At 42.3% G+C, this 24,570-nt stretch overlaps 1 protein-coding gene across 2 annotated transcripts in view; it reads right to left on the reverse strand.

The window, feature by feature from the left end:
• The window catches only part of LOC122668139, a 62,087-nt gene that overhangs the window by 30,786 nt on the left and 6,731 nt on the right, over window positions 1–24,570 (reverse strand). For both annotated transcript variants that reach the window (XM_043864721.1, XM_043864720.1), the window contains exons 2-3: window positions 16,606–16,685; window positions 4,951–5,138 (exon numbers count right to left, since the gene is read on the reverse strand). In XM_043864721.1, coding sequence (XP_043720656.1) covers window positions 4,951–5,138; window positions 16,606–16,685 — 268 coding nt within the window. The remainder of the gene's footprint in view (window positions 1–4,950; window positions 5,139–16,605; window positions 16,686–24,570) is intronic.

Genomic DNA, 24,570 nt, shown 5'->3' on the forward strand with positions numbered 1-24,570 from the left:
ATAACTGTGTTGATAGTCTATGTTGATGACATAGTTATTACAGGGAGTAGCCAGGAGGAAATTAGCTCTTTGAAGAAGTTTTTGGATATTGAGTTCGAGATTAAAGATCTGGGTAAACTTAGGTACTTCCTGGGTATTGAGGTGGCCACTCTGCCAAAGGATTCTCTTTATACCAGAGAGTATACCATGGACTTGTTGACCGTGTAAACCAGTCGAAACTCCTGTGGAACCTAACATTCATCTTCGATCAAAGGAAGGAGAGCCTGTTGACAAGGAGCAGTATCAGAGATTGGTCGGCAGACTGATTTACTTGTCTCACACTCGTCCCAATATTGCATTTGCAGTCAGCTTTGTTAGCCAATATATGCATGATCCTCACACTTCCCATTTGGATGCTGTGTATAGGATCTTGAGGTATTTGAAACCTGCACCTGGGAATGGGGTTCTAATTTCTTCACATGTTTACATGCTTGTTGAATCATATACAGATGCCGATTGAGTAGGGTCTCTTGATGACAGACGTTCTACCTCTGGCTATTGTACCTATATGGGAGGAAATCTTGTGACTTGGAGAAGCAAGAAGCAAACTGTTGTAGCCCGTTCAAGTGCAGAAGCAGAGTTCAGAGCTATGGCCCATGGTATATGTGAGATACTTTGGCTCCAAGGCCTACTGCAGGACCTTGGAATTCCAGTGAAGCTAGCAATGCGATTGTACTCCGACAATAAATCCACAATCAGCATTGTGCACAATCCGGTTCATCTATGATAGAACAAAGCATGTTGAGATAGACCATCATTTTATTAAGGAGAAGCTTGATAGTGGTCAGATATGCATTACCTTTGTTCCTTCAGATGATCAGATGGCAGATATCCTTACCAAAGGACTGAGTACTAAGTTGTGTAGTTCTATTGTTAGGAAGTTGGGCATGATTAACATCTATGCACCAACTTGAAACGGAGTGTTGTAATATGGGATTAAGGATAATTCTGTCCTAAGTAATATTGTAATGTTGCCCTAAGGGCATTCTTGTCTTTTTTCCTATTTTCGATTATTATAAATAAAGTGGGTTGTGTGTCATAATGACACAAGTCATTCCCCAATTCCCAAGATTGATTCCTTCAGTTCTATATCTGGAAAGGGGTCTATACATTGCTCTCCTAGCCTTACTTTATCCTCTGTTTTGCATGTTCCTTCTTTTTCTACTAATCTACTGTCTATTAGTAGTCTCACTAAGGATTTAAATTGCAAAGTATCATTCTTTCCCTCCCATTGTGGCTTTCAGGATCTGGTGACAGGGACAACGATTGGGGTTGGTAAAGTGCATGGTGGTCTTTACTTGCTTGATAGTAGTTCACAGTCTTTTATTGTCGTTCCCTCTCACGCTCATCAGTTACATTCTGCCTCTTCTGACTTATATCAGTGGCATCGTAGGCTAGGACATCCCCCCATTGGGACTTTATCTCATTTGTTTCCCCAGTTAGTAAAAAATTGAAACAAGGATGAGTTTTTTTGTGAAGCCTATGTTTTGGCTAAACAGACTCGTTCTAGTTATTCCCTGTTAAATAAAAGAAATCTTTCTTATTTTACTATTGTTCATTCAGATGTATGGGGCCCTGCTCGTCGACATCCCCCCATTGGGACTTTATCTCATTTGTTTCCCCAGTTAGTAAAAAATTGAAACAAGGATGAGTTTTTTTGTGAAGCCTATGTTTTGGCTAAACAGACTCGTTCTAGTTATTCCCCGTTAAATAAAAGAAATCTTTCTTATTTTACTATTGTTCATTCAGATGTATGGGGCCCTGCTCGTCGAGCTTCTATTTCTAGTCATCGGTGGTTTGTTACTTTTATTGATTGTCATAGTCGCACCACATTGGTATATATGATGCAACACAAGAGAAGTGTTTCGATGTTTTCAGCTTTTTCACAAGTTAGTTCAAACTTAATGCCACTCTGAAAATTCACCGCAGTGACAATGGCACAGAATACATGGAGGGTCGGTTTCAAAATTATATGGCTGATCATGGGATTCTTCATCAATCCAGCTATGTCGATACACCTCAAAATGGTGTGGCTGAGAGAAAAAATTGCCACCTACTAGAGATGGCTCTCGCTCTGATGTTTGACCGCAATGTTCCTTCCCCGTACAGGAGTGATGTTGTTCTTACTGTTGCCTATCTGAGCAACCGTTTGCCTACTCGTGTTCAGGATTCCCGTGCTCAGGTTGATGTCCTCTAGGGTTCATCCTCCTTTCTTGTTCCCCCAAAGGTTTTTGGGTGTGTTTGTTATGCTCGCAATCATCACTCCCATGGGAAGCTGGATCCTCGTGGGGTCAAGCATATCTTTTTGGTTTATTCTACAACTCAGAAAGGCTCCAAGTGCTATCATCCTCCAACAAGACGTGTCCTCGTGACTATGGACATTATTTTCCATTAGTCCTTAGCCTACTATTCATCGTCACCTCTTCAGGGGGAGTTTAACACTGAGACTGGTGAAGATGTTCCAATTATTGTTGAATCATTACTTGTTGCTCCTTCATCATTACTTGCTGCTCCTTCTGCTGTTCCACTCCAGGGGGAACCGGAGCCGGTTCAGGTTCATGTTCAGGGAGAGCCTTCTTTGGATACAATTCAGGGGAGCCCACTCCTGGTTCTGTTAGACTACAGGTTAAAAAAATCCAAAGTAGACTTGACCGTCTAAATCTTTGTGTATTCACTCGAACTCCTAAGAAGCAAGTTGAAACCACAGTGCCTTTACTCATCCCATCGCTATCCTTTGAACTAGAGCCTACTACTCCGTCTGGTAAGGATTCTTCATTTCTTGAGTTACCTATTGTTGTTCGTAAAGGTATTCGGACATGTAAGCAACATCCCATATCTCATGTTGTTTCTTACGATTCGCTTTCTCCTTCCTATGATGTTTTTGTGTCTTTTCTTTCTTCTGTTTCTATTCCACAGAAGTGGCAGGAGTCTTTTGCAGATACAAAATGGAAAGCAGCTATGATGGAAGAGATGAAAGCCTTAGGAAAAAATGACACTTGGAACCTTGTTGTTCTTCCTCTAGGGAAGAGACCAGTTGGATATGTGGGTGTTTTTAATCAAGCAGAAGATGAATGGCACAGTTGACAGGTACAAAGCAAGACTTGGCCAAACTTGTGGCCAAGGGTTTCACTCAAACTTATAGGATAGACTACCGGGAGGCCTCTGTTCCTGTTGCAAAACTGAATATTGTTCGTGTTTTATTATCATGTGCTATAAATTTGGGGTGGGATTTGCAGCAACTTGATGTCAAGAATGCTTTCCTTCATGGAGAGCTTGAGGAGGAAGTGTATCTGGAGATTCCTCTTTGTTTTTCATCTAATAAAACTCATGGCAAAGTCTGCAAACTGAAGCGTGCACTTTATGGTCTGAACCAGTCTCCTTGAATTTGGTTTGGTAGATTTCACAAGGCCATGATTTCGGTGGGATACAAACTTAATGCTGATCACACTCTGTTCATCAAGCGGTCTAGTGACAGGGTCACTATCCTCATAGTCTACATTGATGACATTGTGGTGACAGGAAATGATGGTGAAGAGATCTCCCGTCTGAAGAGCTTGCTAGGATGTGAGTTTGAAATAAAGGATTTAGGGAAATTAAGGTACTTTCTTGGGATTGAAGCTGCTCGTTCTTCAAAAGGCATCTTTCTCTCTCAAAAGAAGTATGTCTTGGATCTTTTATCTGAGACTAGTTTGTTGGGTTGCCATCCCTGTGATAGTGTGATACACCTATGCATGTTGGTACTCGACTGAAGGATAAAGATGGTGAATTGGTTGATAAAGGCCGTTATCAAAGAATAGTGGGAAAATTGATTTATCTCCTCCATACAAGACCAAACATTACATTTGCAGTAAGTTTGGTCAGTTGGTTCATGGTATACATTATCCCTACTCCACTCATATGGCTGTTGTTCTTCGCATTCTTCATTACTTGAAATCAGCTCCAGGAAAAGGGGTTCTTTTGTCTTCGCATGATCACTTTCGTATGAAACCTACACTGATGTTGACTGGGGTGGATCTCCTAACCAGAAGTCTACTTTAGGTTATTATATGTTTGTAGAAGGTAACCTTGTCACTTGGCGCAACAAGAAGTAAAATGTTGTGGCAAGGTCTAGTGTTGAAGCAAAGTTCCGCTCTATGGCACAAGGAATCTATGAATTACTGTGACTTCAAAGCTTACTTCAAGACCTTGGTGTTTCTATTCGTCTCCCAATGATGTTGTGTTGTGATAACAAAGCCGCGATTAGTATTGCCCATAATCCAGTGTAGCACTGTAGCATGACCAAACCAAGCACGTGGAGATTGACAGACACTTCATCAAGGAGAAGTTAGAAAGTGGACAAATTTGTATGCCTTTTGTGAAGTCAGATGATCAATTGGTTAATGTCTTCACTAAAGGATTGGGTGGGAAGTTATTTCATCCTATTTTGTTCAGGTTGGGCATGTGTGATATCTATGCACCAAGTTGAGGGGGAGTATTGAGTTATGTAGCCGTAAGGGTAGTGTGGGGTTTTTCTCCCATAGCCGACTCATTAGTTAGAGTCAGCTACGAGGGAACATTATTGTAATTTTATTCTCTCTTCTTTTATTACAAATAAAGGAGCTTGGTGATCTCATTAATCACTTAAGCATTAAGACATAATGGTTGCTAACACAAACGATTGGCAAGGACTATAGCAATGAATTTGTAGAAGAGGTTGCAGAGGGAGATGGGCCGAAAGTCAGTCAAAGTAGAAGCTCCTTCTTTGTAAGGGATGAGGCAAAGGAAAGGAATTCTCAAGTCAGTCAAAGCAGTATTTATGTTATTACTAAGTACTAACCAAGAATTTTGCCCTCTCCACATATCAACTCATCAAAAGGAGGAAAATGCAGTTTAGGTATCAAAGGATCTTAACTTATAAGATAGGAAACATACCCCATCAGAGTCAACATCCTCATTTTGTTCTATGAGTAGAGCAAGCTTCAAGCAGTCATTGCAGAAGCCTTTGTTCCCTCTAACTATCGCAAATTCAGCGGCTTTGATGCAGGGTTGGCAAACAGCAATTGGGCAGCAAAAGCAATAAAACTGAGATTTTTTATTGCAAATGAAGCAGATATGCCAACCTGTGAGATAAAAATTAATCAGTAGTGTACAGCAATTCTATCAGAGAGAATTCAACCATAAATAAAGGAAAAGGCAAAGACTTACTAATCAAAGTATTTCCAACATTACTGGGACATAGAGGAATAATTTTAGAGAAAAACTCTTTCAATAAACATTAGAAAGAAGGAATTATCATATATTTACCAATTGAAATATAAAAATGTAAATTAAATACTCCCTCTATTCCTTAAAGACTGTCTGCTTTGGGATTTTTAAGCAATTAATGCATTAAATTTGATTACTTATCATTTTACTATTTGATGTACTACTCTAAGGCCATCTTCGGTATAGTTTTTACTTTTAATTTTTGCCTTAAAAAACGTTTTTGGTTGTGTTTGGTATCGTTTATAGAGCCTGTTTCCATTTAAAAATGATTGAAAAAAAATCAAAAACTAAAAACGACTCTTGACCCATTTTTGTGTTGTGGCCAAAAGCTATTTTTGATCTATTTTTTCGCTCAATGTTAATGAACATGTGCTTATATGTCACAAAACTGGGGGTAAAAGCGTCATTCGGTTTTGTTATTAGAAAGTCAAGCCCCACTCCTCCTCGCTTCTTCGTATTCTTCTTCGTCTTCTTCTCACCCTCTTCCCTGCAACCATTCCCTGCTCATCGGCTCCCCACCCCTTCCCGTACAACCCCCCCCATTCATTCTCCCTTCCCCACAAATCTCCTATCTTCCTCTCCCGCCTCAACCCCTGCAACCCCCCCAATCTCCCATTTTCTTCTTCCTGTCCCCTTTCACTTCTCCTCTGTTCCTGGGTCGCAGAGAAAACGGAGACCAGATCTATTACTCCTGCTTCGTTCCTGGGTTGCAGAGAAAACGGAGACCAGATCTGTTACTCCCAATCCGGCTCAGCGAGGAGGAGGGAGAGGACTCTCCTTGCACGGTAATGAATTGACATGTGGCTCATACAAAACCGGAAACCCACTCTGGAAACGCACTCTTGTGCTTTGTTGTTGTTCTTTATTTTTTTAATATTCAATTCCATCTTTTTGTTCTTCCCTCATCTTCTTTCTTTAAAAAAAAAATAGAAAACTTCTTCGTCTTTCCAGCACCTGCAACCTCAGTCTCTCTCTCCATCTCTGTATCACCCACACACCATACCCTATCCATTCTCTTCCCGTCTCAGTATCTTCCTCACGCCCCCATCCAACATCTGATTTCCTCTCCCTTCCCATATAGAACAGACCCTTGTACTTTGATGAAGAAAAAAGAGATTGACAGATAAGATATGATTAGGAAGATGAGAAGCTACTTGGGATGGAGCTGCCAGGAGAACAAACCAGAAATGCCATTAAGAAACGAACCAGATTTGCCAATAAGAAACGCTCAACGAAAACCTCGATCTGAAATTGGGAACAGATCATCATCCAAAGAGAAGAAAAGAATGAGTTCTGAAAAGAAAAGTTTTTCTTTCTTCTTTCAAACAAAAAGCTAAAAATTTGGAAAGAAATTAAATTCAAGATGGTATAAATAGTAGGGATCCCTAAATAGTATTACAGCATGAAGAAATCTAACATTTTGTTTGAGTTCTGCAGATTCTTATCCGTGAATATGATTTTTATGCTTTGCAATTTAACTCAAAGGGCTTGGGAAGCTGAAGGAGTTATAAAGAAGGTGGGTGAAGGGAACATCTCTTAACCCCTTTTTTCAAAAAACCATTTTGTACATAGGGATACCAAACCAATTTCTTCAAAAAACCATTTTATGTCTATTGGTTACCAAACCATTTTTATGTTTTGATAAAAAATGGTTTTCATTAATGATTTATGTTAAATTGGCAAAAATCAAAAAGAAAAATGATACCAAAGATAGCCTAAGTGGTTTTACTTCCCATGTTGTAAACGAGGGTCCACTTTGAATCCATGTTACAGATTGAGGGAAAACATGGAAAATAAATTTAAAAAAGTGGGAAGTTAGACTATTAATTACCATTCCTTAAAATCTGTATATTCTCAAAGTGATATTTTTGAGGAGCAAGAGTATGTACTAAACACCAAATAAATAAAAAGTGGATGAATGTCGGAAACTCAAATAGTAGAACCTTTTTGTTATGCTGCTAAGGCAAGCCAAGGCAGCGGCCAGGAGCCTTGAGGCCTTGGCGAAGCCGAGGCAGACAAGGCAAGGCCTTTACTGCCCGTATTATATGCCAAAAGCAAGAAAGGTGTTCAGTATCGCTATATATCATCCACTACGCCCCGATATAGATCAGTATCTGCATACACTGCTACAATACCTGGAAGATATGATACGGCAAATTAGAAATCTTTTCTCAGGTTGTATCACGATACGGGTCGAGACAACCCGATACAGCTGGATACATCTCCACTTAAGACACCCTGTAGCGAAACCAGGACTTTTTTTTTGGATGAATAAACATTCATTACCAAAGGAAAGAAAGAGGGGAGAGAACAAACAAATACAAACCAATTACAAGGCCCTGCCAAAACAAAGGGAAGGCCCAACCTACCACAGCCCACAAGAAGGGCTAAGAACTCGAGAACCCGACAAAAAGAAGGAAACAAAATTCCAAAACAACAAAGCAAAGAAGCGCACTACCCAACAGTGGGATCCGAAATGCCACGACATAAGACGTGATCTCTAATATCCCTACTAAGAGGCAAAATCTTCTCATTGCAAGGCAAGGCAAGGCATAGTAACTGTAAGGCCGTTTCTTAGGATAGGGAGGGAAGCTTGTGTCGTGCCGGCGGTAAACACGAAGAGGGGGGCGAGGGACAATAGTAGGATGAATAGGGTCGGAGGGAGAGAGATGGAGCGAAATGGGGTTCAACCCAGGGGAAGAGAAAAGGGCCAAAGACTGACGGGCCAAAGCGAAACCGGGACTTGAAACCAGTACCTGCGAAGTAGAAGAGAAAGATGATGGAGATGGAAGAGAGGATATGCTGACCCACAACAGATTCTATAGGATTGTATAGGCAACCCAAGAGATGGGGGTGAATTAGGTAATGCAGAATGTTGGAGCAATTTGATTTCTTTTCAGGCTATCTCAAAACTACAACAATTCTTTAGATAAACAAATACACAATAAAATAAATGGAGGAGATGGGGAAAGAAGAGAGAATGCACACACCGATTTTATAGTGAATTGGCACGGCCTCAATACCGTTCTACATCCAGTCTCCAAGCCCCTGGCTTAGAAATTCCACTAACACAATCTCCTTGCAAGGTAGGAGAACCTCACACAATGATCACCCCGAGATCAAACACAATAGTCTTCTAGGATCTATTAACCATTCACAAGGATCCGGGCCTCAATACCCTTCATGTAATAAGAGAGTGCACACACCAATTTTACAGTGAATTGGCACAGCCTCAATACCGTTCTAGGTCCACTCTCCAAGCCCTTGGCTTAGAAATTCCACTAACACAATCTCCTTGCAAGGTAGGAGAAACACCCTCACACAATGATCACCCCGAGATCAAATACACAATAGTTTTCCAGGATCTATTAACCATTCACAAGGATCTGGGCCTCAATACCTCTCATGTAACATCCCGAACACATGGTTCTAGGCACTACTCTCGCAAGCGCCAACCCAGAAGGTCACAAATAAACATGTAAAAGTAGTAGCAAAAGTCCCAGTATCGCATACAGGTTAAATTACATTTTAAGAGTTAATTTATGCTCTGGTGGCAAATAGCTACATTTATGCATATACAAAAGTCTGAATCAAGCATACCAAAGTGTTATTTACAATTCAAAAAGTCAACTATTCTTAACATCACAAAATGTATTTTGGGCCCTTAAGCCCTAACCTTGGGTTCTCAACTCACATACACTAGAGTTGTACAAGCCTCCTCACCAGTCTCCTCGTCTAAAAAATATCAACATATATGGGGTGAGCTTATGCCCAGTGACGTACACATGATTATATACACACAAGCATTCAAGATACAATAATCGATACAAAGACATAAATGACAAACCATAGAAATTCATTGCTTAATTAGTTAGGTTAGGTCTCGGCCATTTAGTGAACTACCGTAGTGCACAATCTGTTGAGGGTAGTAGTCGACCTCGTATCATTATTCTACTTGTATTCCCACGCGTTGCAGCCCTGAGGAGAATGATACGGTAAGCATTATAGACGAGCTCTACTCCCATGTATCTAGGCACCAGAGCCCTGGGGGAGGAACCCTCATTTAATAAGCATCATACCATTTAGACAAGCTCTACTTCTATGTATCAAGGCACCAAAGTCCTAGGGAAGGAACCCTCATCTAATAAGCATCATACTAATATAGACGGTCTCTACTCCCATGTATCCAAGCACAGGAGCCTTGGAGGAACCCTCATGGCCTCATCTATAAACATCATACTAAACATGTCTACTCCCATGTGTCCAGGCACAATAGCCCTAGGGAAGGACAAGCTCTAGGCCTCTAGTTCATTATAGGCCACATCTACACCTTGTTCCAGGCAATGGGAGCCCTGGAGCGGACATGGTCTTACTCATCATAAGGCCCTCATCCAGTACATAACCCCCTACTGGAAAGGGGACGGTAGCCACAGGGATGTTTTACAAAGTTACCATTAACCATACATATATACATAATTCTCTTTCATTCATTTATATCATCTCTTTATTACCTTTTTCATTCCATAATCATTCATTACTTTCTCTTGGCATAACATGTGAAATCGTTCTCATCCATATTTCATTACATGGCATATATCAGATTTCATATCACACTCATAAACCATATGCATGTCATCATTTCATATAAACATCTCATGTCATACTTCATACAATATCCAAATATTATCAAATAAACACTTTAAGCATTCTCATGGCATTCATTCATATAACAATATATAGATCAAGCATCATTCAATAAACACATCACATCGTACAATTCATACCCATGTTTCCCTCACATAACATACATACATTGTATTATAGTACATAGTCATGGATCCCTCGTCTTTGACTCAACTTCTCTGTTTCTTCTTAATTTCCTTTCAATTCACTGCTCCAGCAGCTTTAAGACACATTAAAATAATATAACATCATATAAATAATACCAAAGAACAGTATGGCATTCCCACCATGATACAAATATGGGTAAATTACTCCCCCCTCCCCTCGATTATGCCCTAATAACAAGCCCCAAGTGATGACATCACCCTAAATATATTCAATTAAAACCCAAAATGCCCTTATGTTTGTGATATTCCAATAATACCCCCTAACCATATCAAAACCCTAAAAACATCTCTAGAAACCCTAGTTTCTCCAGCTTGAGTAATGGTCACCATCACCACCGCTTCTGTAGCCACGGTTACCACCACGGCTGTATCCACCACCGCCGCCCTCACGACGTCCAAAACCCATATAGGCACAATAATGATACTAAAAACCCAGGAAAACAGTAGCTTCATTCACCACTTCCAACCACCAGTAGAGCCTCTCACCTTCTTCGGTTTTGCATTGGCTGGCAATTTGCCGTTGAATCCAGAGAGCTTGCAATTCAAAGTCATCTAATAAAAACCCACCGACATTTTCACAAAAATCTTTGGAAGTTTGAGTGAAACCCCAGTAATTGCCAAAAAGCTCATCGAAAGCCAAGAAGTAAAAGATTGCATGAAACAACTAGATCATTCCGCAGCCCAGACAAAAATATTTCATCAGATATGAGAGTACAAAGTTCCAAGCTTTCCTTATGGTTTCTTGTGAACTCCTCACTCTCTATCTCCCATTAAAAAGAAAATTCACAAAAAACGAAACCTGCTTCTAGCATTGATAAAGCACACTCGAGAGGAATCCTAACAAAAAGAAAAAATGGCTACGGATGGATCACGGTTGGTAGTTTGAGCAGCTTGGTGTAGAGTCAGTCATCCAATAGAGAAAGAGAAAAATGGATTCCCTACTGCATTTTTCCGTTCTTGCCTTCTTGGTTCTTTCTTCTCCACTCTCTGTACAGCCAGAAAAAAAAAAACAGATCAATCTAACGCTTTTTATAGCAAAGCAGACATTTGTCGAAACCCAATTGGTTTTCCCACAAACACAACTGTAATCAATGATCAGGTTAATATAGAGGAAAGGTTTTACCGACCCTTCTCTCTCTCTTTCACTCACAGTTATGGGTTTGGGGAGGAGTGTTTGTCACAGAGGTCCAAATTGGCGGAAAATTTTTTTTCAACGAAGTCTAGTCTTGACCAATTAACCTTGAATCTTTAATTAGATACGAAAACTAGTTGAAAATTTTACCAACATCGATCTTGCCGGTGACAGAAAATTACCTTATTAGAGAAGAAGATTCTATTTCCTGATGATCTTTCTTAGATTGAACCCAGGAGTTGCAAACGAAATGAACAGGACCACAAGCAAACCCTAATTCCATGGAATCCTAATTCCAACCTGATTTCTTAATTCTCTCTGTTTTGAATCAAATTCTGAAATATTGAGAGAGCATGAGTGGGGGCGGTGAGAAGGGTTGCGTTGGCAGCAGGGAAAGGGCAAGGAGAGAGCATGAGTTGGGGCGGTGAGATGGGTTGCGTTGGCAGCAGGGTGGGGGCGGAGTTGCAGGAAAGGGGTTAGAGGAGGAGGAAGAATAAGATTAAGAAGAAGAAGAGGGTAATATAGTCAGGGGTGGGGCTTGTCATTCGGGCATAATCGAGGGGAGGGGGGAGTAATTTACCCTACAAATATTAATAAAATATTCACAAAAGTATAAAAATATTCAATTCCATCTATATATCAATAAAATAATCATGACATGCATGCGGGGTGTTACACTTCACCAAGGATCACGGCCTCAATACCTTCTACACAGTCACTATAAAAGAGATACACAATGGCTCAAAGGCCAAAATACAAGTTACCTCTTATGTAGGCAGATAAGCAGGTTGTAGCTCAATAACCTGATCCCTTTGCTTAGATGCTCATGCTTAATATGTTCATATGCATCTCCAATTGAAGATCAATAGCTCTTGATTGCTGATTGTCTATATACATGCGCCAACTACCATCTTTCTTGGAAGTTAGCAATGTTGGCACTGTGCATGGGCTTAGACTTTCTTTATGAATCTTTTTCTCAAAAGTTCATCAACTAGCCTTTTCACGTCAGAATGTTTTGTAGGATTCATTCGGTAATGGGAAAGATTAGGAAAAGAGAATCCTAGAATGAGGTCGATTGCATGCTAAATATCCCTCATAGGAGGAAGTTCATCCGGTTACTCATTAGGGATGGCATCACTAAACTCAAAGAGTATAATAGTAACCTCTCTCGGGATCTCTAATGGAACATCTAGGGAATGCTCTTTTACTTCTTTGAAAACCAGGAAATAGATCAAGAAGTGATCTATGCATTCTCTCTCAAATTGTTGCCTACTATGAATGTGCAAAGGATTTTTTTGAGTAACTTGAGGAGTGTCCACCTTCCTACCTCTTGCTTTCAACTGTCTAGGTTGGGAGGGATTGAGTTTGATCTTATTCCCTTTGTAGACAAACGCAAAATATTTGATCTACCGAAATGTGCTAGGTCAAGATCAAACAACCAAGGTCTTCCCAATAAAATGTGTGCCACAACCATGGGTAGAATGTCACACCAAATAACGTCATGATACTCAGCAAATTGTAAAGGAACTAAGCAATGCTAACTAACAGGTATGGTGGTTTGATCTACCCAAGCAACCTTGTAAGGAAGCCGGTGAGGTTCCGGCTTAAGACCTAATCAAGAAATGATAGCCCGGGAAACCACATTCATACAACTCCCATTGTCTATGATATCCTTACAAGTTTTATCCCCACACTTAGTGGAAGTGTGGAAGATACTAGTTCTTCACCGATCATACTCAGTCTTTGGTTGAGTAAACATACACCTCACAACGTTCATGCAAGTTGTCATCTCTCAAAACTCTTGGGCCTCTTCATCACTGGCCCCTTCTTCAGGAACGTGCACACATTCTTCTTCAGCATGTTCTGACTCTTCTTTACTGTCATTGGTTCTAGTGAAAAGATTATGGGTTGGGCATCAATAGGCATAATGTCCAACGCCATTACAACGATAGCACACAGGTTTGTTATTGGCCTTAGAAATCTCTGTAGCAGGTCCTTTAGCTTTGGAATCTTTAAATGTGAAATGGGAAGGATTGCTTCCTCTGGATACATTAGAGGCTAAATGGGCAGACTTAGGTACCCGCTCACTATCGGAAAATGTCTTTGAAGCAAACTCTGCAGATTGGGAACCATATTTTCTAATGGTTGCCTAATGTACTGTTCTAATTCCAGTGCCAACTAGAATGCTTGCTCAATTGAATCCACAGGGTGTGGAATCATCTCTTTTCTTATTTCAGGCTTAAGACCAGTACGAAAGTGAGAAAGAGTCACTGTGGAATCCTCATTCACATCACAACAGACCATTAATTCATCAAACTTACTCATATACTTGGCAACTAACATGCTGCCCTGTCAAAGAGTAATCATCTGGTCCAACATCCGATCTCTATAAGACATTGGGAGATATTTTTCTTTCATTTCAGCCCAATATTCTATAGGTTCATGCCCCATTCTCTGAATATGATGCTCTACACTCATCCAATACAATTTGTCTTGCCCGGAAGATTCATTTTGGCGAACCTTACGTGTTGAGCATCAATCATGTCATTCCACTGAAAGTAGTGGTCAATGTCTGATAGCCAATCCAACAAGACTTTTGGATCAAGTCTTCCATCGTATGAGGGAGCATCAATCTTCATTTTATTTGTTATGTCACTAGCCTTATCTTGCTATTGCATGTTAGGCATTCTCTCAAGTATCAAGCATTTCCCATTCTTCTTCATCCTCATCATAATAATGACGTGGACCTCTTGGAGGGTGGGGAAACCTATGAAAACTGCAGGGCCCTCTACGTGCAAATTGATGTAGTGGATCATTTGAAGCTTCACTCCTTTGAGTTCCATCCAGTCTTTCAATATCATCATGTTACGTGTCATTTTCCCTAGCTCCAGTGTCCTTAAACATATGCCCCTGGGATGCCTGACAGCCTCAAGAGCTCTCAAATGCGTATGGAACTCATCCAACCTGGCATTAATTCTAGCCACTGTTCAGCCAGAATATCTAAACTAGTGTGGTTGGTACTGGGCTCCACTACAGGTTGACATACAAAAATGGAAAAGATTTTAAGAGGACATAAAGGGCTGTAACCATGCTCTGATACCAAACTTGGTGTAAGGCAGGTTTGGGAAACCTAGAAAATTATCCTAACTGAAAGGTAGGAAGACTGGGAAGGTATCCAACTCATATATCTCAGCATACATGCAGAAATTCTTAACAAGTACAGACATAAATAAAGAAACAAACAAATCATTTGTGCAGAATTTGGTGCTAAGTATGCAAAGGAGAATTTAATAGAAGAAACATGATAGATCAGTACCTTCCTTTGCTGTCCCAGGTTAGAATGCTGTGAATAAGTATTGAATCACCACCTAACGCCAATCCTCAAGACCTCCTTGTTGTTGGTAGAAGAATATCCAAGGTATTTGGAGGCTAAAGTTGAAACAAAAATTGGAAAATTTGGGGCTAATACAAGAACTGGTAAGAAATTTAGCAATAATCAAGTTTCAGCAAGAAGGGGAAATTGGGTTTCCTTTGAGATTTGGCAAAGGAGGGTCAAGGGAATTTGGGTTACCACATGTTTCATCATAATCAGTCCTATTCCAGCCAAACATGTACGATTTATTGGGGTTTATGGGCTGCTGTAGTTGAAAGAACAAATGGAAGGCACTTAAGAAATGAAAATAGAGGTTGGGACTTGGGAGAAATATGATGCATCAAACAACAATGGATTTTGGGGATCGAACAGGGATGGTTTGTTGTAGATGTAGACTATGAAAGAGATGAGGAGTAGATAGAAGAAAGAAGAGAATAGATTTGTATCTTGGCTTCACACCATCTTGGATTCACTCCAAGAATTGCATAGAGTCACTCATGCTGCAGAAAAAGAGATTAATTTCACAAGTTCCAAATACTTTCATTTACTCATTGTCTTCCAATAATGAGTACAAAGGGCCTCATAACATTACACAACCGGGAAGAAAAAAAAAAAAAAACAGTTATTTTTTAAGATAACTACCCATATAACTACATATTAAACCTCTAAAACAGTTATTTCCTTAAATAACCACCCATATAACTACAACATGATAACAACACAACAACAAAATAAGATAGTTTGGCCACAAATAAAAGTAAATAACAAAAGAACTACACATAATACTGGTCATCTAGCCATAATGAAGTGACATGTGGCTGCGTGTGTCTGTGTCTCCTTTGATAAGTCTTAAATCCTTGAGTGAAGTTCTCATCAACTTGACACTTAAATTTCCTAGGGCATCCTAGGTCGCCTTGTGAACGAGGCAAGGCTATGACAACTTAGAGCAGACCTTCACTCCAAATTTTTATTTTTATTTTTTAGTTTCTTAACAGGTACCAACTAAAAGGCATCCTAGGCTCAAATCGCCTCACATATACTGCCTATTTTTCGTTTTTATTCAAGTAGCTCAAAATGGGAGATGCCATCTTGCATTGTTATATTCATTACCATCTGGAGGCTATTTTGTAATTCTTTGAAACTTTGGGCCCCTTTCTTTACTCATATTGGGCTGAAATTTTAGCATTGAGAATTTGAGATGAGTACTGGGTCCTCTGCTACATGGAACCACCTATGTACCACCATGTAGCATGAGGTGCAGTGTAAAACTTACCAGGCATAGCGTTGTAACTCCTAATATAACTTCATTATTCAATAGTTACCACCTAGATAGAAGTATAGAACAGATCCTAGGCCCAAATTGACTTGATCACATGATTGCAATCATCCAATGTACTGACCTTTTTACTTTGAACTTCAAAGTAATTTTTGAATGTTCAAAAGTGTGAGATAAGAGGGACAGCAAGAATAAAAATATCAGATAAATAATTAACAAGAGGAGGGGCCTTCGAGGGGAATGGGAATGGTGCGGTTTCTGACTTGGTGTAAGGGTGGGGGGGATGGATGGTTATTGCAAGTTTTAGGGTGTCCTTTCCAGAGAGGGCACCTGATTTCTTAGTTTTCTGTTTCTTTTTCTTCCTCACTTACTTTCCCTCTAGCTCATCCTTCTTTTAGTTTTTGTCTTGTGAAACCTTGAGCACTGTCAAAATGCATAGCTCTGTCAGAGTTTTGGCATCAAAATGTTTCTGCATTGCTCTCTGCAGATCAGAACACACAGATACTTACACCGCAAAATCAGAGACCCCAAAGTCTCCTTGGTGGAGACCTTGAGACTACCATACTGCACTTGTTGACGACACACACAATATGCATGATATGGTCTGCCTCAAAGGAAGACATATACTAAGAATAAGTCACAACTCACAACTGCATCATGCAAAGAAACAAATGGCACAAAGAGTACTCACTGCATGTCCAGAGTTCTTCAGTCTCCAAGAATGTTGCATCCTTTCCCACGCATTCAGGATGATAAGCTTTACAACATTGCCTGAGTACAACAATGTGACAAGGAATTATTAAATGTAAGTACAAAAGCCCATATTGATAAACCGAGAAAGAGTTCACTATTTCAAACAGGTATCACTAAATAATATCTTCAGATATATGTAGAAGTTGACCACAAGGCACTTGAAGCAGGCTCCATGCACTAATTAGAATGACTACACTTAATCCAACCACTACTACACTCTCTGAAAAGCCTCGAGTAAACTAGAATGTAGAGGGTTTACTTGCATGTCATTGGATCATATGCATTAAATTCTATAGCTAGTATCTCAAGCACCACATAGAAGGTCAAAGTACCCTTGATGTAGGACTCTTGGGAAACTGACACGGTTAAGTAACAGTAGGGTTTAAATATGAAGGGCAACATGAAAAATAAGTGCAAGAAAACTGTGAAGGACCCAAGGCAGCCCTTTTTTTTTATGAATAATAAATTCATTACCAAGGGAAAGAAAAGGAGGGGGGAGAAGAAACAATCAAGCACGGACCAAATACAAAGCCCTGCCAAAAAAGCAAGGACTAGCAAAAAGGAAGTCAAGAGCCAAAAACAACGCACTAAACTGCAGAAGGCACCCAAAGCCAGCTCGACCAGAACAATCTATCCAGGATACATAGTCACACGACAGAATGCATGACCTCTGATTTCCTTACTCAGAGGCATAATCTTCTCCGGGCAGGGAAGGGAGTAGGCTATGTAGGGGTGAATCTTAGGGAAAGGGGGGAGCTGGGGTTACGGTGGCGGAAAACTCAAAGGGGCGGGGGGGCATTAGGCTGGGGCACAGAGTGGGTCGATCCAATATTGGAGCTAAGGCCCAAACGATGGTGGGTAAGGAGAGGAGGGTTAGAGCAATGGGTCGAATGACATTAATTTAAGGAGAGGAGGGTTAGACAGCCCTTAATCATTTAAGGAGTAGAAAAAGAAGTGTTTAAAGGGCGTACCCAGTGCATGAGGCTCCCGCCACTGCGGAGTCTGGGGAGGGTCATAATGTACGCAACCTTACCCCTGCTTTTGCAGAGAGGCTGTTTCCATACTCGAACCCGTGACCACTTGGTCACAATGGAGCAACCTTTACCGTTGCACCAAAAACAAGTGTTCAAATATTGAAAATGACAGCAGGTCAGAAACTAGTGTTTGGAAAATGTTTCAAATTTAGAAACTAGGGTACTAAATGGAATTAGGGTTTGGGATTTCAGGGGAATGATCAATTGGGTAAAACAAGGTGGCCAGTTGGGTTGGATGGTGACTGATGGGATTCAACTTGTAAAGATTGAAATCTGCAGCCTGTGACTGGGAGAAACCATCTCTACAAGCTACCTGAGAGTTAAGAGTCTGACATTAGAAGGCCAAGTTATGGACCTATATCGGCTAAGGAGGAAGAGAAGATAGGTCCAGCCAGACAGCCTATCGAGCCCAGCCCAATCAGCCGGCCAGCCAGACCTTTAGGCCCATCTTTTGGTCCAATATTATGGGCCAGGTTGGGCCCATTACTACATCAATTCATGCCTTGCATGGGGGGGGGGTTATTAGAAGATTTTATTTCATTTGTTTCTATTTTAAACACTACCAGTTTAGAAGTACGTTGTTGCTGATATGTTACAACTTGTTTAGTTTACATAGTTACTATATTTAGTGTCCATGTTTGTTTTAGAAGGCTGGAATCCATAGTTGGAAAACCAGGTTTTTTGACTTGACTCGCCTTATTCAAAACCTGGTGACTCGAACGAGTCAAACCTGGTCAAGGCGAGTCATGCATTTTTATTTTTTAACTATTAAAATTATGAATTAAAACACAAAGATCTTGGATAAAGGTATAAAACGTATTAATATCATAATAAGTAAGAATAAAGTAAAGAAAGATATTCATTCACGGCAAACACATTGGGAAGATTAAAAATCAAAAGAAACCCAAACACCAGCACAATACAGCCTGTCCTCTGCTCATGTGTACTATGTAAAAAAGTGACTTTTTACTTTCCCCTTCCTCAAATATTCTCAAATGGTTGAAAGGATCCAGCACCTTAAGATCCATTGATTAAAATCTGCACTTCTCTCTCCCAGATGAAAAACTCGACTTAAGCTTCTGTTTTTAAACTCCCCTCACCTTTCCTTCTCTTTTCTCCTTACTTTGGTCGCTTCAAGTTATGCTGGACAATCCTCGTCATGAATGGCTGGTAGCCAATCTGTAGCAGCAACGCCTGCTTCCTTCCTTGCCATCGTGTACTGCGTGGCACCATAGGTTTGATCTACGACGTCTCGTACATGATTGACTCCACCTGTGATATCTGTTCTTCCCATTCTTCACACTCTCATTGTTGGACCGCACCCTTGTGCCTATGCGAACATTGACATTGGGGATGTATGTTTGAGAGAGAGATGGAGGCCCATGGAGAATCTTATCATACCATTAAACCTATCGTTCCACCTCATTGTTGCCGGTTGGAGAGTTGGTCCAAAACAGAAGTGAAGAATGGAGGCTAAGTTCAGAATCATGACCCATGTAAAAAATAATGACCGAACTCGGCGAGTTATCTGTGACTCGAGGCAAAACACCGAGACTCATATGACTAGGACTGATTCAAACCGAGTCTGGTCATTTTTTACATTGACCGAGTCTGCATGACTCTTGACCAGGTTTTGGAATTTTTTGACTCAACTCAGATGACTCAGCCGAGACGAAACCTGGTTTCCCAACTATGCCGCTGGATCCTACAAGCCTTAGTAGTTTCTATTTTAAGCGGTTTTTATTTTGAGATGTATCTAGAAGTTAGGTCTTATAAGGCTAGTTTCTGGTAGGGGCCTCATCTGAGACCAGCCTCTTCCTGCAGTTATGCCTGCTGCATCCCTACCCCTTCAGAGCTACCTGCAGCTTCCCCTTCGCCCTCGAAGCCCACCACTACCACTTTTGCTCACCTTAGGCACATCCCCCCCACTGCTAATAACCCTTGTCGTGACATTTTAAGCTTTCGTCCCACCCTACCCTCGCTTTTAACGAAGTCTCCCCTAGTCAACCATTCCCCCAATGTAAACCCCCTTTCCACGTGTCCACCTACCCCCAACCTTATCAAACCCCATGTTCTACCCCTTTCTCTTGAAAACCCCTCTCAAACCGACCCGAGCTGCTTTTCAAACCTTTACCCAAACCGGGTCCAGAGATAGCCTTGTTCCTTTTTTGAACCACTCGGTTCAACCCTCTGTCCCCTTGCTTTCTCCTCCTCATTCTTTCCCTCTTGTCAGCTTCCCCCCCTTGAGAGAGTATCGTCTTCGGGCCCGTAGTGTCCCCCCGGGCTCCCGAGTTAGTCCCACCACGGGTTGGCTGCCTCCACCCCCACCTTGCTTATGATCCCTTGGACCATTTGGAATGTCTGTGGCCTCAATGCCCCGGCCAAACAAGCTGAAATCCGTTCCCGCTTCAAATCTTCCAAATCCCCCCTTTGCTGCCTTCTTGAAACCAAGGTGCTTGAGCCCAATTCTTCTCGCATCGCCACTTCCCTTGCTCCCTCTTGGTCCCTCCTTACTAACTACAATCATTCTCCCAATGGCCGCATTTGGGTTATTTAGGATGCCTCCAAATTCCATCTTTCGGTCATCTCCTCCTCCCCCCAATTCCTTCACCTTCGCATCTCCGACCATCTCCATAACCATCTCCTTTTCTTCACCGTCGTCTATGCCTTTAACCGTCACCCGGATAGGCTCCCCTTATGGGACGACATCCGTTCCCTTTCTTCGACCGTTGGCTCCTCTCCTTGGGGCATGGGGGCCGACTTTAATGTCATCAGATTTAGTCATGAAAAGTTGGGTGGCTCCCCTATTGACCACCATGCCATTGACTCTTTCAACTTCTGTCTTGAGGACTCTGGGCTTAACGACCTCAAATGGTCGGGTGCTGACTTCTCTTGGCACAATAGGCGTTCTGGTCCCAACAGAGTTGCCTGCAAACTTGACAGAGTTCTCGTCAATGAACCCTGGCTCTCATCCCTTCCCTCCTCCTATCCCTCCTTCGACCTTCCAGGCCTTTCTGATCACTCCCCCATCTCCCTCTTTGTCCTCCCCTTCCTATCCTTCGGCCCTAAGCCCTTCAAATTTTTTGACATGTGGATTTCTCACCCTGGTTTTCTCCCTGTTGTTCAAGCCGCTTGGGACATTCCTGTCCATTCCTTCTCCTCCCCCCTTCTCGCCTTCTCTCTGAGACTCAAAAATGTCAAAGTGGCCCTCAAATCCTGAAACTCCTCCTCCTTTGGTAACATTTCCTCTCGTGTCTCCTCCTGTCGTGACACCCTCTCCTCCATTCAAGCTCGGCTTCAGTCCGACCCTTTCAATTCCACCCTCGCGGGGGAGGAGAACCTTGCTGCTTCTGAGTTGTCCTCTGCGCTTTCCCAAGAAGAAAGCTTCCTTAAACAAAAATCCCGCATCAAATGGCTTGAGCTTGGTGACTCGAACACCGCCTTCTTTCATCGCTCCCTTAAAGCTCGGTCCAACTCCAACTCCATACTCTCGCTTACCTCCTCTAATGGCTCTACCCTCTCCTCGGTGGAGGCCATCAAATCTGAAGCCGTGGCCTATTTCAAAGGTATCTTCAGCCCCCCTCCCCCCATCCCTCCTACCCAACTTACCTTTCCTGAGGACCTCCTAAACAAATTCATCCCTCCCCACCTCCTTACTTCCCTTAGCTCCATCCCCTCAGATTCTGAGATTGTCTCCGCTGTTCGCTCCCATAAGGTTAGCAAAGCCCCCAGCCCTGATGGTTTCAGCATGGGTTTCTTCTCCGCTTGCAGGGACATCATTGGAGACGACCTAACCAAAGCCATCAAGAGCTTCTTCTTCAATCCCAATCAGATCCATAGCATCAACCAAACCTTTCTTTGCCTCATCCCCAAGTCTCCTGGAGCCTGTTCCATGACCGATTTCAGACCCATCTCCCTTTGTAACCTCCTCTATAAGTTCATTGCTAAAGTTCTTGCCAACCGCCTCCATCTTGTCATCGACTCCCTTGTTAGCCCCAATCAATCTGCCTTCATTTCTGGGCGAAGCATTGCGGATAATATCATCCTTTGCCAGGAAATTGTCCTAGGTTTCGACCGCAAATCCCACCCCCCCATCCGCCCTCCTGAAAATCGACATTCACAAGGCTTTCGACTCCATCAACTGGGACTTTATCTCCAAAGATCTTCTCAAAATGTCCTTCCATCCCATCTTTGTTAACTGGATTCATTCTTGTATTTCCACTCCCCGCTTCTCTGTTCTCCTGAATGGCAGCCCCGTTGGGTGCTTTCCGTCCTCCGTTGGTATTCGTCAAGGTTGCCCCCTGTCCCCCTTCCTCTTCTGCTTATCCTTGGAGATGCTCTCTCGAAGAATACAATCCAAAACCGACCTCCACCTCATCTCCCCCATCCCCAAGTGTAAGCCTACCAGCTTGTCCCATCTTGCCTTCGCCGACGACCTTATGATCTTCTCCAAGGGTGATACCCTCTCCATTGAGTCCATCATGTCTTCCCTTCACCTTTTCCAGGACCTCTCCGGCCTCCATATCAACCTTCTCAAGTCCCAAATTTTCATTGTTGGGGTTCCTGATACCACCAAAGCCTCCCTCTCCTCTCTCACCGGTTTTACCCTTGGCACCCTTCCTGTCCGATACCTTGGCCTTCCCCTTATCCTTGCTAGGCTCTCAGCCCATCACTACTCCCCCATTTTAGACCTCCTCCGCAAGAGGCTTCAGCTTTGGAAAGCCAAGCTCCTTTCCTATGCAGGGGCGACTCGAACTCATCAGGTCGGTTCTCCAATCTTGTTACATCTACTGGAGTGGTGTTTTTGGCCTTCCCAAGGCTACCATCAAAGCAGCGGAATCTATTATGTGTACTTTCCTCTGGAAAGGTGTGGACTCAGGCAGATTTCTTCACCCCAAGAGCTGGTCTTCCCTTTGCCTTCCCAAATCTGAGGGAGGGCTTGGGATTCGAAGGATAAAGGATGTCAACCTTGCTAGTTCGATCAAGCTTATCTAGAAGCTCCTCTCCAACAAAACCAGCATTTGGTCTTCTTGGGTGTATACTGGCCCTCTCCGTAGGGACTCTATTTGGACGGTTAGCCCAGCCTCAGACACCTCCTGGGTGTGGCGCAGGATTATCCAAGTGAGGCATATCGCCAGAGAGGCCATTTCTTGCAAGATCGACGATGGTTTGTCTACCTCTCTTTGGCTAGACAAGTGGCACCCATCTGGTGTTCTCTCTTCCCTTGTCAGCCCCCGTGACATTTACTCCTCTGGATTGGACAGATCTTCCCCACTTGCCGCCATCATCACCAGAGGTTCTTGGTCCCCTCCCCCCCTCCCCTGGCTGATCTTTGGAGCTCCCTCCCCCCTATCCCCCTTGGCCACCGAGGTAGAGGTGACACTTTATTATGGCTCCCTTCTCCCTCGGGCAGCTTCAGCTCCCACTCCGCTTGGGATATGGTTAGACATAGAGGGACCCCTTGTCCTTGGTACAGAGTAGTTTGGTTTAAAGGGCACATCCCTCGCCACAGTCTCACCGCCTGGCGCGCCCTAGTGAACTGCCTCCCCACTCAGGCTTTCCTCATTCACCGCCATATGCAGGTCTCTCCTAGTTGTTGCCTCTGTTAGAATGGCATGGAAGATGCAGATTACCTGTTCTTCTCTTGTCTTGCCCCTTTGCTTCTTCCATTTGGACCCGTGTTCTTCGGCAATGCTGGCCTAACCGCCACATCCCTCTTCCTCTCCACAGAGAATGGGTCTGGATTGATATAACATTTGGAGGGAAGACGATTTGTGATTCGATCGGCAAGCTTGCCTTTTGTGCAGCTATCTCTCACATTTGGATGGAACGCAACCTTAGAAGATGGACGTCCAACTCCCGCTCTTTCGACAAGATTTGGACTGCCATTTTTTTTATGTTTCTTCTAAAGCTAGTTCCCTCCCCCTCTCTAGTGTTTTGGACACCCCAAGGAACAGGCTCATTGTTGTCTCCTGGGGCCTTCCCCTCTCCATTTTGGGCCCTAGCTAGCCTTTAGCTGCGGCTTTTTGCCCTCGGGCGTGTACATTCCGGCTCCTTTCTTCGTAATTTAAATTTTTATTCATCCAAAAAAAGGAGGCTAGTTTCTATTTTTATTTTGTAGTTTTGTACCACTTTGTAGGGGATTCCTTCTCCATGCAAGGGGGGAACCCTATTGGCTGTTATTAATGACAAGGGGCACTGCCACTACAGCCCATGAGTTGGATATTAAAAAAAAAAGCTTGCCTTGTGATGCAGCTCTGGGCCACAAAGTTGACAAGGTGGAGGTTGCACTCGGTCATCCAAAGGCTCTGCGAAGGTCGGCCCGGATCAAAGAGAGGCGTGCTAATCATGACCAGCCTTCACAAGGATAAATTATCCACATCAGCTCTTATCCTATCAGCATTCTAAGGAGATTTGATTGCAGCTTAATAAGGGATGATTGGATTTCTAAATAAGTGATTGCAGCTCAATAAGGAATGATTGGGTAGGAAAATCATTCCAGTTCCTAAATAAGTAATCCTAAATAAATTCCAATCAATTATCCATATGATGGAGTGATTGATGGGAGATTTGAATTTGAATTTATTCCATATCTGTAATCAATCAATTATCTCTATGATGGAGTGATTGATGATTTGAATTTGAATTTCTTTTCCATATCTGTATTCAATCTTAGCCTATATGTAAGGCAAGATTTGAGAGGGAAGGGGAGAATTTGAAAGATTAGCAAAAGATAGCTCTTTGAGCTTGACTCCATTGGAGTTCTGCAAATCACATTCTGTCTTTGTTCGATTGATCAACTCCCGGTCGCGTAGGGAACGTGATTTTGACTCTCCCGATCCGTAGCTTCCAATGAGGCTGCATTATTT

Source organism: Telopea speciosissima, chromosome 7 (genome assembly GCF_018873765.1).
Source record: "Telopea speciosissima isolate NSW1024214 ecotype Mountain lineage chromosome 7, Tspe_v1, whole genome shotgun sequence".
NCBI classification, from domain to species: Eukaryota; Viridiplantae; Streptophyta; class Magnoliopsida; order Proteales; family Proteaceae; genus Telopea; species Telopea speciosissima.